Here is a 17828-nt window from a genome sequence, read left to right on the forward strand (position 1 = left end):
CCAAATTGAAATGTTAACATCTACCTAAACGGCTCCATGAGATGATTGGCTTCGGATTCCCTGTAGCAACACACTCCAAGATGACAGTCTGATGAAGGGATGCTGTAATGTTCTGAGGACCAGCTATAATGGCTGGCTTTTGGAATGGCTTCAAATCTAAGGCTTTTAAAATCAAAGATGATGCACAGGATCAAATTCAAACCCAAAGGATCATATGAAAATCCGACCAAAGAAAACACAAAAACTTCATGTTAAAAATAAGGCAGCTAAAGTTCACTCCTAAAAAGTTAAAATTGCAACAGAAACACATTCTACAATTGTGAGTTTGCTAGTAATGTATATTAAGGAAATGACAAGAGGAAGGTGTGAGGGAGAATTTTAGGGCAACAGAGCTTTTACTTCCATAGCTATTGGGTCATTTTCAAAACAAATGCATAAAAAATATGTGCATGTCAGTATCCGTTTGTAGATTACATTGAGGACAAGGCTATCAAATATAGGGTAAATATTAAATGAAGGGATATATTCTGGGTACCTGGAATAACACTTAGTGCTGCTTCAACACTTTTCCGTCTATTGGCTACAGTTGTAGCAACACATCGATAATTCCCGGCATCCTTCTTTTCAGCATTGTAGATCTGCAAAATTCCCGTTGGTAGAGCAGTTATCCTATCAGGAAAACAAAATAGAATATTCATAAATATAATGTATTTAATGTGGAAAAGAATACAGATCACAAATTATTGACTTGATTATCTGAAAGCAAACACACCATCAGTCTGAAAATGGCTGACAGTAACCTCACAAAAACAAATATTCTAAACATGTGACTCAACTCTTTGTATTCCTTACCTTCAACTATCTATCAGGGAATTCCGTTCCATCTTCTACTGGTGAAAGTATGTAAACATCATTCTGCACTCTTAAATACCCTCATCATTCAACTTATTATTCTTAGATTGGTGGGGCTTAGGATAAATAGGCAAATATTTCTAAAAAAGTTGATTGGTTTTCAGTGATGATTTCTGGTTCAAATTCATATCTGGTATCTAGAGAAATACACTCTGGCTACGTCTAGATTTCATCCCTTTTTCGTAAAAGGGATGCAAATTAAACGTATCGCAATTGCTAATGAAGCGGGGATTTAAAAATCTCCCCTGCTTCATTAGCATAAAAATGGCTGCTGCTTTTTTTCGGCATGGAGCTTTGCCAGAAAAAAGCACCAGTCTAGACGCGGAACTTTCGGAAAATAAAGCCTTTTCCGAAAGGTCCCTTATCCCTCTTAAAATAAGGAATTAGCAATTGCGATACGTTTAATTTGCATCCCTTTTACGAAAAAGGGATGCAATCTAGACGTAGCCTCTAGGTTATCTGTAATTGTATTTATGCTTCCAACTCTTTTCCCTTTTCTCCCTCTCTTGCAATCAGAGAAGAATGAATACACTCAACACTAACGTATTGTAGAAATTTTGCACAAGGGATGTGAGAGTGTAAGACATGTAAACAGTTACACAAAGTCTCCCTCCCCTCCACCTCTGTATCAGAGGCAGCAGCGGGATATGGACGGGAGGGAGCAGGTGCTTGCAGGGAGCCACCTGCTCCTTTGTGCTGCAGCCTCAGATATAGAGGCAGCAGTGCGGGGGAGGGGCACTGGACTGGCTCCCTGAGTACATCAGGTCCTGCAGAGCTACTCCCTCCCACCCCATGTGTAAATGTGTAATCACTGAAAATGTCAGCAGTTAAAAGTTTGTGAAAATAAATGCATTTTAATATCCCTAGTTTACACTGGGCAGGCCAGGGCATGCTGCAAAGAAAGAGAAAGGTGGTGTGACAGATCCAAACCAGCAGGCTGCTGTGCTCTAATAGAGGGCAGGTATACAGGGCACTGGGTGAATGGCTTTTATTCCACAAATAAGCTCTAGAGACTGCTGCCAAGAAATGAAGGCAACCAGACACCTGGGGCTAGTTAATTAGCTTGCTCCTTCAGTTCCTTGCATGGGTGAGCTGAGGACTGGCTAGCAGGTACCAGAGAGAAGGCACTTGGAGGGGATCCTCTGGGGAAGTGGCCCAGGGAAAAAGCTGCCAGATTGGAAGCAAAAACAATCCTGTTTGTTGCTGCTGCCTTAGGATCCCTGGGCCAGAACCGGGAGTAGTGGGTGGGGCTAGGTTCCCCCCAAACCACCCCACATGCCAACACAGAGACTGCCCTGAGAAAGGAGACCATAATTTACCATAATCCTTTAGCACACCTGTAGGAAAAATGATGCCCAATGTCAGGTCTCACAGAAAACCTCATACAGATCACTAGTGAAAAATTCCTCCAATTCAAATTGCCCCAGCAGCCAAAGCCCCCCTGCACAGCATCCCATGACTACACATCACTTTTTTACTTTAATCATGGCCCTAAACCAATGATTGCTCAACTCTTTCATCCTACAGACTGTAGCCCAAGGCAATCTCCGATGATTCCACTTTTCACAATTTCCTATTACTAGACTTTTAATTAAATCAGAGTAAGTATTTTGAAACTCTAAACAAATCTTTAAAAATAAACAAGATAGGCTTTCTGTTCCTTTGTCTTTTGAGTGACAAAATGATTAAATAAGCCTCAGTCCTGCTGATACTTATTAATATGAGTAACTTTATTGAAATATGTAGTTTCATTGACTTCAGTGGAACTACTCTCATACATAAAAGTTAGTCACACGAATTAGTGGTGCCAGGATTCATTCATTACTCTGAACTGCAGACCCCGTTTCTACATCAGATATAACATTATTGTGATTGTTAATGACTTTGAGATGTTAACAGCTGAGGTATAGTGTAGTTCTTTATAAACAATGGCATTGCCAGTTTAAGATTCTCCATCCATACAGTGATATTAAGAATGACAGTCTCAAAATGAGCACAGAGTAAATACCATTCCAAAACGTAAACATCGACGTACCTGTCTAAGACTAGAGGTAAGGTTGTTCGATTCACTTCCCAAGTGATTATGGCAGGAGGATTTGCTGTTATTTTACAAGCAAACCTAGCTACTCCACCTTCCTGGACCTCAACTGAAAGCGGCTGGACTTCAAATGCAGAAATGGCTAAAAACAAGGAATGAAAAATTAAAATACTGAAAAAAATAAGTGAGAAACAAATAAACCCCACTAGAATCCATTGAATTTATATATCAGATTACACAAGAACTGGATTTGCAAATTAATTTTCATAAAAATGACCTAGAATGGTCCAGTTCCCTAAATTTTAAAAAAGCAAGCATCTTTTACGCCTTGTCTATGCCAAACTTGAATTGTTCTAATGAAATGGTGTGCTTTCAGACAAATGTAGTTAAACCAGTGAAAGTTTGCCTCTGAACCCACATAATATAATCTAAGAGTTGTTTATTTTTGTTTAGCTAATCTGTTAAAACTATATATGTTAAAAAAACTAAAATATACTAAAAAAACCCTAAAATATACTACTCAAATCTAAGTGTGTGGATACACACACACACACACACACACACACACACACACACACACACACACACATAAAAATACACAAAATGGGCTTTGGTTTAACTAAAGAACAGGCCTGATTATATTGGTACATCTGTATGGGTACAAAAAAGCTTCAATCTGAAATTTGATCCTACTATCCCAATTCAGGGTAAACTACCATTCATTATAATGGGAGCTTTGCACAACTATACTGGGCACCTGCCAGCTAAGTTCTGGTCCTGACTTTATACCAGCAGCAATTACCATCTTTCCTCAATTCCAGAAAAGACACATGCTGAAATGTACAAATTTGTCTTTGATGGGAAAACAAAAAATAAAGTACTGGAAAAGATAGCAAACAAATGGTAGTAGTATTTTCATCTCAACAATTTGAGGTTCATTGTCTGAGATGCAGTCACTGAAGCTAAGGGCTTTCTTAAACTATAAATGCATGAAACTTTGTACTGGGGAGTTTTCACCAAAATGAAATGCTTTACACGACAGATCAGCAATCACCTTCCATTTAACTGTTTGAGTCTCTTGCTCAGGGAAGAAAGGATGGGGAATTTGGGGTAGGAGAGGAGAGAAGGAGAAAACCTCTAATCAGCTGTTCTAGACATGAAGAAGATCCCCATATAAGCTCAAAAGCTTGTCCCTATTACCAAAAGAAGTAGGTCCTATAAAAGATATTACATCAGTCATCTAGACTTGTTAACATCCTGGGACCAACATGGCTACAATAATATTATGTATTCTATTTACTGATATTCATGGCACAATTAACATAACAAGCAGTTCTTTAGGAAAGAATGGTTCCATAGACCTCAAGGAGGTAGTGTTCCTACAACAATGGAAAAAATCTTCGGTTGTTCAAGGCTGCGTCTACACTGTAGGGTTAAACCAGAATAGTTATGGCACTAAGCTGCTCCAGTCCCCATAGTGTAGACAGGATCACAGGTTTGTGGAAGTGTAACTACGTTGCTGGTGATATGGTTATGTTGATTCAGCACCTATTGTGGATGCATTTCTGTTCTTCAAGCCCTGATTATAAAGATGCTTTATATCCTGTGTAGCTTATTCCTCTTCCTGCATGGGAGTAAGCTATACCTATATCACTACATCCACAATAGGAGGGTTGCAGCAATCTATATAGATAAGCATTATAACTTTTGTATCTACACGACCCCTAAGATCTTGATTCTCTGTCACCCTGCACTTTGTGAAGTCATGTATACCACTGCAAACCAGAAGAACAACATTTTACACTCACTTAACTATTGGAATAAATGTTTACAAGGTGCAGGATATCAGAGAATCAAGGCATAAGGACAAGCTAAAGATCACATATTTGGCCATGTTTGCACTCCCCTAATGTTGGGTAGCCAAATCAACAGCAGCTAACTTTTAAGTGTACACCAGATCTATGGGACTATAATGGCTTAGCTATGGCACTGTAGTTATGCTGCCATAAACCCATAGGCTACGTCTAGACTGGCATGATTTTCCGCAAATGCTCAGAAAAGTTTTTCCGTTAAAAGCATTTGCAGAAAAGAGCATCTAGATTGGCACGGACGCTTTTCCGCAAAAGTACTTTTTGTGGAAAACAATACCCCGTTGTCTACACTGGCCCTCTTGTGCAAAAGCATTTGTGCAAGAGGGCTTTTGCCCGAACGGGAGCAGCATAGTATTTCCGCAAGAGCACTCACAATCTTACAAGAGATCGTCAGTGTTCTAGCGGAAATTCAAGCGGCCAGTGTAGACAGCTGGCAAGTTTTTCCACAAAAGCAGCTGCTTTTGCGGAAAAACTTAACAGTCTAAACACAGCCATAATGTGGAAGCAGTCTATGCTGACTGAAGGGGTTTTTCCATTGCTGTAAGTGTACTGCCTCTCTGAGCAACAATTGCTAGATTGCGACAACCATTTTTCTGTCGACTTAATGGCATCTACACTGGCATTAAATTGTAGTTATAATCGTTGAGAGGTGAAAAATCCACATCTGTGAGTGACATAGCTATACCATCACCCTAAATGTTAAGTATAGACCAGACTTAGGAACTGCAAAATCTAAAATATATGCAAAGATCTTATGAGTAGCAACCTGTGTAAAAGAGAGCTTAATGGCTTTCTGTATGTGCAGTAGACCCTCAAAAATAAACCCCCCAGAGTTATGCGCTTACTGGACACCACATGGAACTGCAAATAACCAATAAGGCAGCAATGAAGACTTAAAAAACCCCAGCAGATACTGTACTGCCTGGGGATGTAGCCAGGTCTTCAGCTATGCAGGGAAAGGAGGGGCACACAATGGAGCTTCTGACTCTTGTGAACATCAGAACTGCAAACTAAAACAAAGACTATGCCTAAATCATCATCTTAGTATCATCTATTGACTATAATGGTAACAATAAAAAAAATCATAGATTCAAAGGCCAGAAGGTCATCTAGTCGGTCCTCTTGTATAATACAGGCTATCAACATTCCCCAAAATGATTCCTGAGCAGATATTTTAGAAGAAACTTCCAATCTTAATTTAAAAGTGGCTAGTGATGGAGAATCCACCACAATCCTTACTAAATTGATGGTTAATTACTATTACTGTTCAAAGTTTACACCTTATTTCCAATCTCTATTTGCCTAGCTCAGAACTTCATTGGCTGGTGTTATACCTCTTTCTCTGTCAGACTGAAGAGCCTATTATTAAATGCAGATAAAATAAATCAGGAGAATGTGTGGATACTTCCAAGCTGTAATCAAGTCACTCTTTAGCCTTCTCGCTGGCAGGATAAATAGATTTAGTTACTTGAATCTGTCACTATAAGGAATACTTTCCAATCCATCAGTTATTCTTGTGGCTTGCCTATGAACACTCTCCTATTTATCAACATTCTTCTTCAATTGTAGACACAAGAACTGGACAAACTATTCTATCAATGGTCACAACAATGCCAAACATAACGGCAAAGTAACTCCATGAGCACCAGATCCTGTTTCCACACCTCTCCCCCTGCATTAAAGGCAGAGAGGGCCGTCGGCTCGGCTCCCTGTATGTACTGGCTCCCGCCTGTCCCCTTATCCCCCACACTGCTGATTCTGATTCAGAGGATTAATCAATGAGCCCAAACTCATAGGGTAACCATGTACTCAACTACACACTCATATCCCAAGCAGGGAGTGGGAGAAAAAGGGCCTCAGGCCTAACACAGGCAGGCAGCAGTGGAGCCCATGTCAGCTGCATGAGGCACATCAGACAGGGGCCTCAGGCTGGTCCCACACAGGCAGGAAGCAGAGATGATTGGCAGAGGGCCTCAAGTTTGGTGTTCCATTTTCACCCTGAGAATATTGTCACCTTAATTATTTACCAAGATTCATGACCAAAACTCGCAGCCAATAGTTAACTGGTGGCTTGCTGAAGCAGCCTCCTGCTCTGGGTTGGCCCAGCCTGGCCGGAGCAGCCCCTCACCCAGCCCATTTAACCAGTTCAACATAACATTTAACCAGTTAACTAATTAAACTGATTAGCTGTACATCCCTAGTCACATTTCAGTCCCCCTCTAGAAAAACCATACTTTGTTTTTACTAAATGTAGAAGATCATATTCATAGAAACTATAAGACTGAGTGGTCAGATATAATACTACCTACAAACATCAGGGATGTAAGCAACTAGTCAACTATCGATAGAGACTATCTATCAATCAGAGAGAGGCAACAAGTGAGAGGGAGCAGGAGCTGGTAATCGGGGGAGCTCACTTAAAAGCGGGAGGTAGAGGCACAGAGGGAAACGGCACAAGTAAGGACTGAAGCAGTCTTTGCTCGCGCAGCTTCTGCTGCAATTTTGCTTTCGAAATGTACAAGAGTCCCAGCAGGGCTCTTGTACATTTCAAAAGTAGAATCTCTGCAGCGAGCATGCAGCCAGCAGGAGACACTTCAAAAGCTCAGGCACTGCAGAGAGCACGGGACCAGTTCCCCGCTGACCCAGTGCTCCCTGCGGGTCTTCCACATTTGAACTGCAGCAAGAACCCGCATGGGTTCGTGCTACAGTTCAAAGGCAGAAGCGTCCTTATAGACAAATCAAATAGTCAATGGAAATCTCGACTACTCAATAAGTTAATCTAAATTTAACATCCTTAACAAACATAAGGATTTATCCACCAAAATCAGTACTTTATGGTCCTCCCTTCCTTTGAATCTCCACTGATGCTCAAGCAGTGCAATTTTACAACAGATATAAAAAAATGCTTCCAACCTTGCCTGTCTCTTCTCTTTCCTTCCTCTTTCCCACTTCAGTAGTGACAGCACACACAATAAGTGGGTAACCTGAGTAGAACACTCAGCTGTCACTCTACACTCTTACCTTAAGATTTTCAAATGGAAAAAGAAGGTCTTTATTTTAATTTGCACTCAGTAGCACGGGTCTCTTTACTGAAGACACTATAGCTACGTCTTTACTACAGAGCTATTTTGGGATACCTCCAAAACAGCTATTCCGCATCTTAAGAGTAAGCCTGTTATATCAAAATATAACTGGCTTGCTATTTTGACATGGCTGTAAACCTCATTGCACGAGGGTTAAGGGATGTTTCAGAATAGCGCCTTATTTCGAAATGTTCTCAAATTAAGTTAAGCAAATTGCATAGCCTATTTCGAGGTAAGGATGCTGTGTAGACACACCCTAAGTTATAACAAACCGCTATATCAATTTACTTGGATTCAAAGAATTCTCCCTAGCAACAAAACAAAATTATAGATTAAATAACACAAAAGTTACGATTCAAGTGAACAAAATCAAGGAAAATTTAAGCTCAATTCATGTTTACAGAAGAGTTAATTCGTGCAGCTGATGGGGGTGAGAATGACCTGATGAAATAAGAGAGCAGGACAATTGCTTTGTGGATAGAACTCCCATTGACTTCAAAGGATGTTTGGTCTGCATAGGAACTGCAGGATTATGCACACAATTTCCTGTTGTTTGTTTGTAATGTTATTTAAGAGGATATTGCCAGGCAACTAATATTTAGGTTTTGGTAGAAGCTATACAATCTACTTGCTCCTAGTTTTTAAAAGGAAACATTTTCATAGCTTTTTTAAAATGCCAGTAACAAATAATAAAAACAACAAGGAATCCTGTTGCACCTTTGAGACTAACCAAAATATATATAGTATCATGAGCTCATCTGACAAAGTGGATTTTGCCTACAAAAGCTCATGATACTACATACATATTTGTTAAGGTGCAACAGGACTACTTGTTTTTAACATGGCTACACATCAGTAACAAATAATATGTTTCCATGCAATTCATACATTACAGCTGGTGCAAGAGAACTAAAAAAAGTGAACCCATCAAAGACACAAGTGAAACTGAGGAAAAGGAAAAGCAATGACATGCAAAACGTAAAAACTGCATAAATGATGGACTGTTAACAGATTTACCAATTATTTTTATTTAAAATAATGTAAAGTACATGTCAGACAAACACTTTAAATAGATTTTTTTCTCTGAGTATCTTAGGAATTCTAGATATCATGGGTGTATAAAAAGTTGCACAAGATTTTCACAGCTTCTTATTTATTCATGTTACAAGGCTGTTGTTTTTTTACTTCCAATCAATCCCAATTTATAAACTGTTCTTTAGAATTGCTTGATGCCCCTCCTTCTACATCTCATTTCATGCAAATCTCTGATTTCTTCCTAATACTTATTTGTGCTAGTAAAATCTGTTTTTACAAGTCTATTGAGGTCTTGTGAAACCTGACCCTTTTGTAACACGCTTGTTTTCATGGCAAGTGCTGATATCAACTCTGCATTCAAGAACAAGTCATTAAAGCAATGCTGTTAAGAGGCCTGTAGTCTATAAAATGAACAAACACAAAGTCTCAAGACACGTGTATTATTTTTTAAAACAAGCCTTCAAAATGCAATAAATATAAATGCCTTTTTATTTGCAGTTCCCTCCTCTACTGCAATCTAGTTATGTTGTTCCCAGATTTACAGACAAAAGAAAACTAACACTATTCCAATAGGTAGGTTCTACCACCATTAACTTGTAAAATACAGTATCCAGCATAACTAGTTCATTTTTGCTAGGCACTAACTCCAATAGTACATCTGCAGGGAACTTGTGTTTGTACAGCTTCTTTGGAATATGTATGTTTGTAATGTCACAGCTCATCTAAAGTAGTGCTACAGGACCATTAGCTACCTGGATTATCAGGTGGAGAGCATGCTTACAAAATTTACCCAGGATATTAAGCTAGAAGGTGTTACAAGCACTTTGCAGGATTAGAATTCAAAAAGAGCTTGATGCACTAAAGCACTGTTCTGAATTCAACAAGATGAAATTCCACAAACAAGTGCAAAGTAACTCAACATGGGCAGCGGGTATAATAGGCTAGGGAAGGCAACAGCTTCCATGATGCTTCCGCGAACCCAATGCCGGACAGTGGGGCTGCGGTGCCCTCTTCTTCTCTAAGAGCCGACAGCTTCCTTCACTCCATCCCTCACCCACAAAGGTCCCAGCTGCTCTCCATGTCCCTCCTCTTGTACACGGGGCAGCGAGGAGTGATGCGGAGAGCTGGCGTACTGAGGAGGCTTGGCTGTATGCATCTGTGTGGGTAATGCTTTCAAGGCAAGAGGAGCTGGTACCTGGGAAGGCTGCCAGCAGATTGGCTCAGTGCTGGGGCTGGCCTGACACTCTGGGGAAGGGGGGGGGGGTGACTTGGCCCACTGCTGGGGCCAGCCCATGGCTCAAGGAAGCTACTTCAGTTTGGCCCACCACTGGGGCCAGCTCAGTAGTTGGGAGGGCAACGGCTTGACCCAGTGCTGATGCCAGCCTGGCACTTGGAATGGGGAAGGAGGGACGTGGCTTGACCCAGCACTGGGACTAACCCAGCTCTGGTGATACTGAGCCAGTCCAGTGCTTGGGGAAGCTGCCAACTCAGCCATGCAATGGAGCAGGCTCAGTGCTTAGGAACCAGGGGAGCAGAGGCTCAGTCTGGTGGTGGTATGGGTGCAGAAAGTAAGGGGGCCAGTGGTGGTGGCTTGCCTTGATGTGGGTGGAGTGGGTGGGCCCAGGATCTTCTGGTATGGGAGCTCCTTCTAGCTTTTCCTTTTATGGGCAGAGGAGTGGGGACTGGCTAGTTCGCCTCCCCAAAGTGGAGCTCACCTGCAACCCATGTACTTCACTCAGTGCACAGATATTATAGAAAGCTCTCTCAGGAAAGGCAGTCGGGGAGAAAGAGAGGAGATGTTGGCTTTATATATTAAAAATTAATACTTGGACTGATCTTGAGACAGAAATAGGGAACAGACTTATTGAAAGTCTCTGGGTAAGGATAAAAAAAGGATAAGGTAATAAGGGTAATGTCATGGTAGGGGTCTATTACACACCACCTAACCAGGAAGAAAAATTAGACGAGGCTTTAAAAAAAACTAACAAAATGATGGGGGGACTTCAACTATCCATTAATTTCTTGGGAAAATAATACATTAAGGCACAAATTATTCCACAAGTTTTTCATTTCAGAAGGTGAAGAAAGCTACAAAGGGAGAGGCTGTTCCAGATTAGATTTTGACAAATAGGGAGAAATTGGTTGAGAATTGGAAAATGGAAGGCATCTTAGGTGAAAATGATCAGTAAATGGTAGAGTTCATGACTCTAAGCAATCGTTGGAGGGAAAGCAGCACAGTAAAGATAATGGATTTCAAGAAGGCAGACTTTAGCAAACTCAGGGAGTTGGTAGGTAGCTAAAAACTTTGCCCCTGCAAGAAACATAGGAAGTTTGACAAGAGAGCACCTTGGCATAACTTGAAGATCTCCAATTATCTGAAATTCAGAAAAGAATCCTACATAAGTTTAAACTAGGTCAAATTACAAAAGATGAACATATCAAATAATACATGTATATAGGGACAACATTAGAAAGGCCAAGGCACAAAATGAGATTAAACTAGCTAGAGACATGCAAAAAAATTCTACAAATACATTAGAAGCAAGAGGAAGACCAAAGGCAGGATAGGCCTGCAGAACAACAGAAAATGTGGAAATGGCTGAACATAAATGACTTTTTTGCTTCGGTTTTCACCAAAAAGTTAGCACCGATTGGACATCTAACTTACTTAATGCCAGTGACAAAAAAAGGTAGAATCAGAGGCTAAAATTAACAAGTTTAAAATTACTTAGAGAAGTTACCATGTCCTCAAGTCACCAATGCTGGATGAAATAGAATACTTAAGGCGCTGAAGAGATATCTCAGTCATCAGCAATTATCTGTGAAAAGTCATGGAAGATGGGAGAGATGCCACAAGATTGGAAATGGAATTCTATTTGTCTTATTTTAAGATTAACTGGAGAATTACTGCCCAATCAACTTAACTTCAGTATCTGGAAATATAATGGAGCAAATTATGAAGCATTTAAGTCACAAATACTTAGAAGATAATAAGATAAGCAACAATACAAACACAAAGTACTCCACTTAGAAAGGAACAATCAGTTGCGCAACTACAATTTGGGAAATGACTGTCTAGGAAGGAGCACTGTAGAAAGGGATCTGGGAGACTCAATGGATCAGAATCTATATATGAGTTAGTAGCATAATACAACTGAAAAAAAAGCAAACATCATTCTGGTATGCATTAATAGGATTGTTGTAAACAAAACAAAAAACAAAACAAAACATGAGATATAATTCTTCCCTGCTCTACCCCATGCTGCTTAAGCCTCAACTGGGCACCAGATTTCAGGAAAGATGTGGACAAATTGGAGAAACTCCAGAGAAGAGCAACAAAAAGCTTTAGAGACCTACAAAACATGATGTATAAGGAAAGACTGAAAAACTGAGTTTGTTTAGTCTGGAGAAAAGAAGACAGAGGGGACAGGGTAACAGTTTTGAAGTACCTAAAGGGTTGTTAGGAGGAGGGAGACAAATTGTTCTCCTTAACCTCTGAGGATAGGACAAGAAGCAATGAGCTTAAATTGCAGTAACAGCGATTTAGGTTGGAGACCAGGAAAAATCTCCTTACCATCAGGAAGGTTGATCACTGGAATAAAATGGCTAGGCAGTAGGGCTGTTAAATGGCATTTAATTAGCTAATCAACTAGTTGATAAGGGGGGAACTGCAGAGCTGTAGCTGGGTTAACTCCTGGGCTTGGGAGCTAACCCTGCTGCGGCTCTGCCTTTTAAACGTATTAAGAGCCACTAGGCTCACACCACGTCTCTGCCTCCCTATGTCCCCCTCAGAGATGGTGCTGGGGGAAAACTGGCTTTTAAACCGGCTTCCCGCAGCACCGACCGGCTCCTGCTTCCCCCTAGCTGCCTCTGTCTGATAGAGACAGCAAGGGGGGGAGGGGAAGCAACTAGTCAACTCACTAATCGACTATCTAATAAAGGCATATGCTTATCGGATAGTTGACTAGTTGCTTACATCCCTGCTAGGGATGTTTTAGAATTTCTGTCACTTAAGATTTTTATGAGCAAGTTAGAAAGCCAACTGTCAGAGATACTCTAGATAACTACCTTGAGTACAGGGGACAGAACTAGATGATTTCTTAAGTAGGGATGTTAGAGTGTAACCGACTAATCGTTTAAGCTAATGCTTGTCGGTTAATGGTGTCCATTACACGCAACTCGGCAGCTGCAGAGGTGACTTTGCTGCAGCAGAGTAGCGAAGCCTCCTCCCTGGGAGCCAGGAGGGCAATGGCACCTCTACCACTAAACTAAAAAATACCAAGAACAGTGAAAAACTAGCATAATATGTATATATTACAAAAGGGGAAACAACTGACTAGGAGGTAGTACTGCTGACAAGGATATGAGGTTTATAATGAATCACAAATTCAATATGAGTCAATAATGTAATGCAATTACAAAAAAGGCTAATATTCTAGGGAATATTAACTGGAACATTGTAAGTATGATATGGCTATTCCTCATGTCCACTGAAGGTAGGACAAGAAGCAACAGGTTAAATCTGCAGCAATGGGAGGTTAGATATTATGAAAAATATTCTTATATAAAGGTAATTAAGCTCTGAAACAGGCTTCCAAAGGGGGTTGTAGAATTCCCATCACTGGAGGATTTTAAGAACAGGTTAGAGAAACACCTCTCGGGGTGGTCTAAATATATGTCGTCTTGCTTTTCAGCAGGGCTGACTTCTTGAGTTACCTTTCAGTCCTGCAGTTCTACAATTGTATATTGAGAAGATTTTAATCCTTGTGTCAGAATTTATTAAAATCCAAGCATGTTTTTCTCCCCAGAGAACACATTGGTTTTACTGCAGAAGAAGCAGATGAAGTTTTCATTTGTAAATGGTGGTATAGATGAAATTCTTAGCAAGTATTTAAAATGTAAACTCAAAGCAATAATTTTAAATCTAAGAGGAAACATTTACTCTAACAGCAAGTTGAGTCTCTCTCAGCTACTTTTCATCATGTACAAACTACCCCCAAAGCCTGGGACAGGTCAGCAGGCACCCTGCAGGCTCCATTTCGTTGAGTAATTTTCTGGAATCAGCACCTTCTCGAGTGAGGGAAGAAACTCCCACAGCCTACATATTTGTTATTAAGACTCTTTGGATTTTAGCATGTATTGTAAGCTAATTCCAGCCAAGATTGGACAGAATTATATAACATGGGTAATGGCAAGGCAGACTAGAAACCAAGAGCCTGAACTATTGTCTAACCTGAAATTATAATGCAGACTCGGGTTTCTTTTAATCATGCTATTGCAGATACTATACAAGCTCCCAACAAGAGATGCCAATCTCTCAAACATTTCTCAAAAGACAGTATCTGCTCAGAAAGATGAACCACTCAGGTGAAAAGAACAAGTGAGCAGATTCTATGCTGAATGCAGTTACAGTAGTAGAGCCAAGATGTCCAACTAGTTCTGAAGCAGTCATCACTACTGCTATAGTGAACTAGCCACACTCAGCCAGCCAAATAGCCGCATGTGGCTAGAGTGTTGGATACCACAGCTGTAGAGTATTGAGAATTACATGGCAATCCTAATGAAAAGAAGATTACATTTTTTATTCTTGGGAGAAAGACTTAGCTAGGAAAAATGTGTTGAAGCCTTGAAAAATGCCACACTTGTCTCCGTTACCTTTTGGGAGTAAAGGCTATAAAACAAAAAGATTAGGTGCCTTTGATATAATTTCCTCTGGTATAATGAGCTGCATTTTATAAAATCCGAAGATTCCAGAATCCTAAATACAGTACTCGAAAAATCCACTTAAATGAATTTAGCAAAGCAGCTCAAAATGCACAGATACCTGAAGGACCATTTTAATCAAACTGTAAGGCTACCAATTTACTGAAATAAGTTGAAACTCATGCAGTGAAGTCTACAAATGTATCATTTTAAGCATGAGAACTAACCCATAGAACCACTTGCATGTGATTATAGTGTTTTAGCACAAAGGCCTCAATCTCCCGAACACTTACACATGCATTTACCTTTAAGAACACAAATAAATCCCATTAGCTTTAGTGAGACTGCCTGTATACTTAAGTTAAGCACATGTTGTGTCTGCAGGATTGATGCCTAAAATTAATTACGAAAGGAATCCTACCATAGGTTTAATGCTCTGGTAAACTGACTATATGGGGTATATTTTCAAAGACTCAAAGGATTAAGGAGCACAAATCCCACTGATTTTCAATGGGATTTACATCCCTAAATCTTTTACTTCTGGAGGACATTGTGCACATGTGGAATTCATGACTCCTGTAGATTTCTTTGCCTCCCCACAAAAAAAGGACTTTCTAACAGGGAAACATATGTAAGCTGCAAGAACAATCAAGCAGCCCTCCCTAGCAGCTTGGGTACCACCTTATTTTGGGTGTATAGAGCAGCTGGCAGAGGTAAAATCTCTGACAACCACCTAGGACTCCTTGCGGAGTCCCATTGCCTCTCTGCCCCGAGGGCCACCCCCCCACACACACACAAGCCACGGTGTATCCAGATTTGCAGAATTTTAAAATATTGTGTGCAAAATTTGGATGGAAGACAGACTTTTTAAAGTTGTTTAGCACAGAATTCTCTCAGGAGTAATCTTTTAGGTGCATTTGAAAATGTCGCCATTATTATCTGAAATCATGAAATGAATACTATATTATAATAACTTTTCCCAATCATCAAGATACAGAGTTTGAAACTCTTTTGCTTGGTCAAAGTGGAAAATACAAAATATCTGATTAATACAGGCAGTCCCCGGGTTACATCAATCCGACTTACATCGGATCCCTAGTTACAAACGGGGGTGGGGGGGCGTAGCTAGTGCGGGGTGCCTCCCTCACTGTCGCCGCCTCCGGCGGCGCGGGGGGCGCTTCCCCCCAGCAGACCAGGGAGACACAGAGCTAGCGCCCCCCCCCCAGAAGACCAGGGAGACGCGGAGCAGCTTTTCTCGCTGCGGAGGACGCGGGTCTGCTGGGGGGAACAAGACACCAGCCAAAAGGGGGCACCCCAGAGCGGAAAAATTAATTTCCTAGGGAACAGCAGGAGCAGCAGGCAGTGAGACCCATTGTGTTACAGTCCCCACCTTGGGAGCAACAGCTCTTTCCCTCTTCAGCACAAGAGCTGCAAGTATCTTGTTAGCGTCACGTGAAATTAACAAGTCCCTTCCAGCCTGGCAGAGGTGAAGCTGAAAAATTACCCAGTGGTGTGGGTGGGCAAGAATGGGGAGGAGCAGGACAGAAGGGAAAAGAGGATAAGCCCCAACCCCACACCCTGGATGGAGTGGAGCAGGGTAAGCCCCGAGGGGATGGGTCTGGTTGCAAAGTGGGTGAGTGGACAATGAGGACCCACCTGTGGCTAAACTCCTGTTCCCAACACAGAATTTTTCTTTAAAATTAATCCTGTGGATAAATTCACACACACACTTTGCAGGAAGGGATTTCCATTTTCTGCTCAGCAGAATACAACAACAGCTTTGATTGTATCAATATTTCACTGTGCTCTCCAATGACTATTGATTACACTTAATACCCATTTCACTGAACCATCTGTAGCCAATTCTATTTGAAACAGTAATATGCATTGAATAAACTTTTTTTAGTTATAAAAAACAAAGATTCTGACTATTAAATGAATAACTGGGATCTTTCAGGTACCCCAAAAGGAAGATTTGGATATAGCATGAAACACTGAAACTTATGATCAATTTTTAATTAAAATATCAACCAAAAAAACCTTCATATCAAAACAGTATGTGTTTTTCTTAAAATAAGGAAGTTGTATGAGAATCAGGGTCTTTTCCACCTAACTCCAGCTCCCCGTCCCCCTCCAAAATATGTACCAGTTCCGACTTTCATACAAATTCAACTTAAGAACAAACCTACAGTCCCTATCTTGTACGTAACCGGGGGACTGCCTGTAGTTATTCTTAATTTAAAAAAGACTGGGCTACTAAAAATTAACAAGAGTCCAACATATGCCAAAAACCTTAAATATAATAAACTGATCCACCCACTTATTGGAAGCTAAAAATGTACTGGTCAGTAAAGATAAAGCAGGTTTATACTGTACAGTATCTTTGCAGTTTATTACTTGTAGAACAGGTTGAAATTAACTAAACTAGCCAGAACTATGGGGTAAAGGGTAAAGTTTTAAATAACAAATGGCCCTAAAATCAAATGTCATGCCCAGTTTCTGTCATGGTAGATTTGTCCCTATAAAGAATGCCTGGAATACTGCCAAAGAATTCTGTGCTTCCTTCGCAATTCAATAATAAACTATATGACAAATTTCATCTCCAGGACACCAACCGTTCAATCAACATATTAATCTACTTTGTGATATACAGATCAAAAGAATCAAAAACACAAAAGTTGTTACTTCCTAGAACTGCCAGATTTTATTACTTCCTCATTCACTGAGATCCAGGGCTACCAGTCTGCAAGTTCTACACACATCTGGGCACAGGAGCCTGCACTGCAACACAGAGATGTAACTATACTCCTTTGATCAGAGCATCAGGGAACAGGGTACAGGTTCAAACAATCCTGCACAGATGGCAAAACCTAGGTGAACCTCACTCAAAACACCTGGCTGCAATGCTTCCTAGAGACACCTCATCCTTTCAGATGTAAACTTCATGTCCCTAGGTCAGTGGTTCTCAAATAGAGACTCAGGTCTCAGCCCCTCTCCTCTGCAATGAGGAGGTGGTGTTGGCACTCCTGCCCCACATGGCACATGGTTGGAGTGCCAGCACCGGCTTCCCACTGTGGGGGAGGAGGAAATCTGGCTAGTGGGGAAAGGAAGCGTTTCCATATTCTGTCACTCACTTTCCCCTGGCTGGGAGAACAGCAGCGCAGGAAACTGCTTACCCCTAGGTTT

At 40.8% G+C, this 17828-nt stretch overlaps 1 protein-coding gene across 1 annotated transcript in view; it reads right to left on the reverse strand.

The window, feature by feature from the left end:
- PRTG (protogenin) overlaps window positions 1–17828 on the reverse strand; it is a 149536-nt gene that overhangs the window by 79178 nt on the left and 52530 nt on the right. Inside the window, exons 3-5 of the mRNA XM_075897295.1 lie at window positions 2948–3092; window positions 536–669; window positions 25–162 (exon numbers count right to left, since the gene is read on the reverse strand). Of these exons, the coding sequence (XP_075753410.1) occupies window positions 25–162; window positions 536–669; window positions 2948–3092 (417 nt within the window). The remainder of the gene's footprint in view (window positions 1–24; window positions 163–535; window positions 670–2947; window positions 3093–17828) is intronic.

The sequence above is a fragment of the Pelodiscus sinensis genome, chromosome 14 (assembly GCF_049634645.1).
Source record: "Pelodiscus sinensis isolate JC-2024 chromosome 14, ASM4963464v1, whole genome shotgun sequence".
Lineage (NCBI taxonomy): Eukaryota > Metazoa > Chordata > Testudines > Trionychidae > Pelodiscus > Pelodiscus sinensis.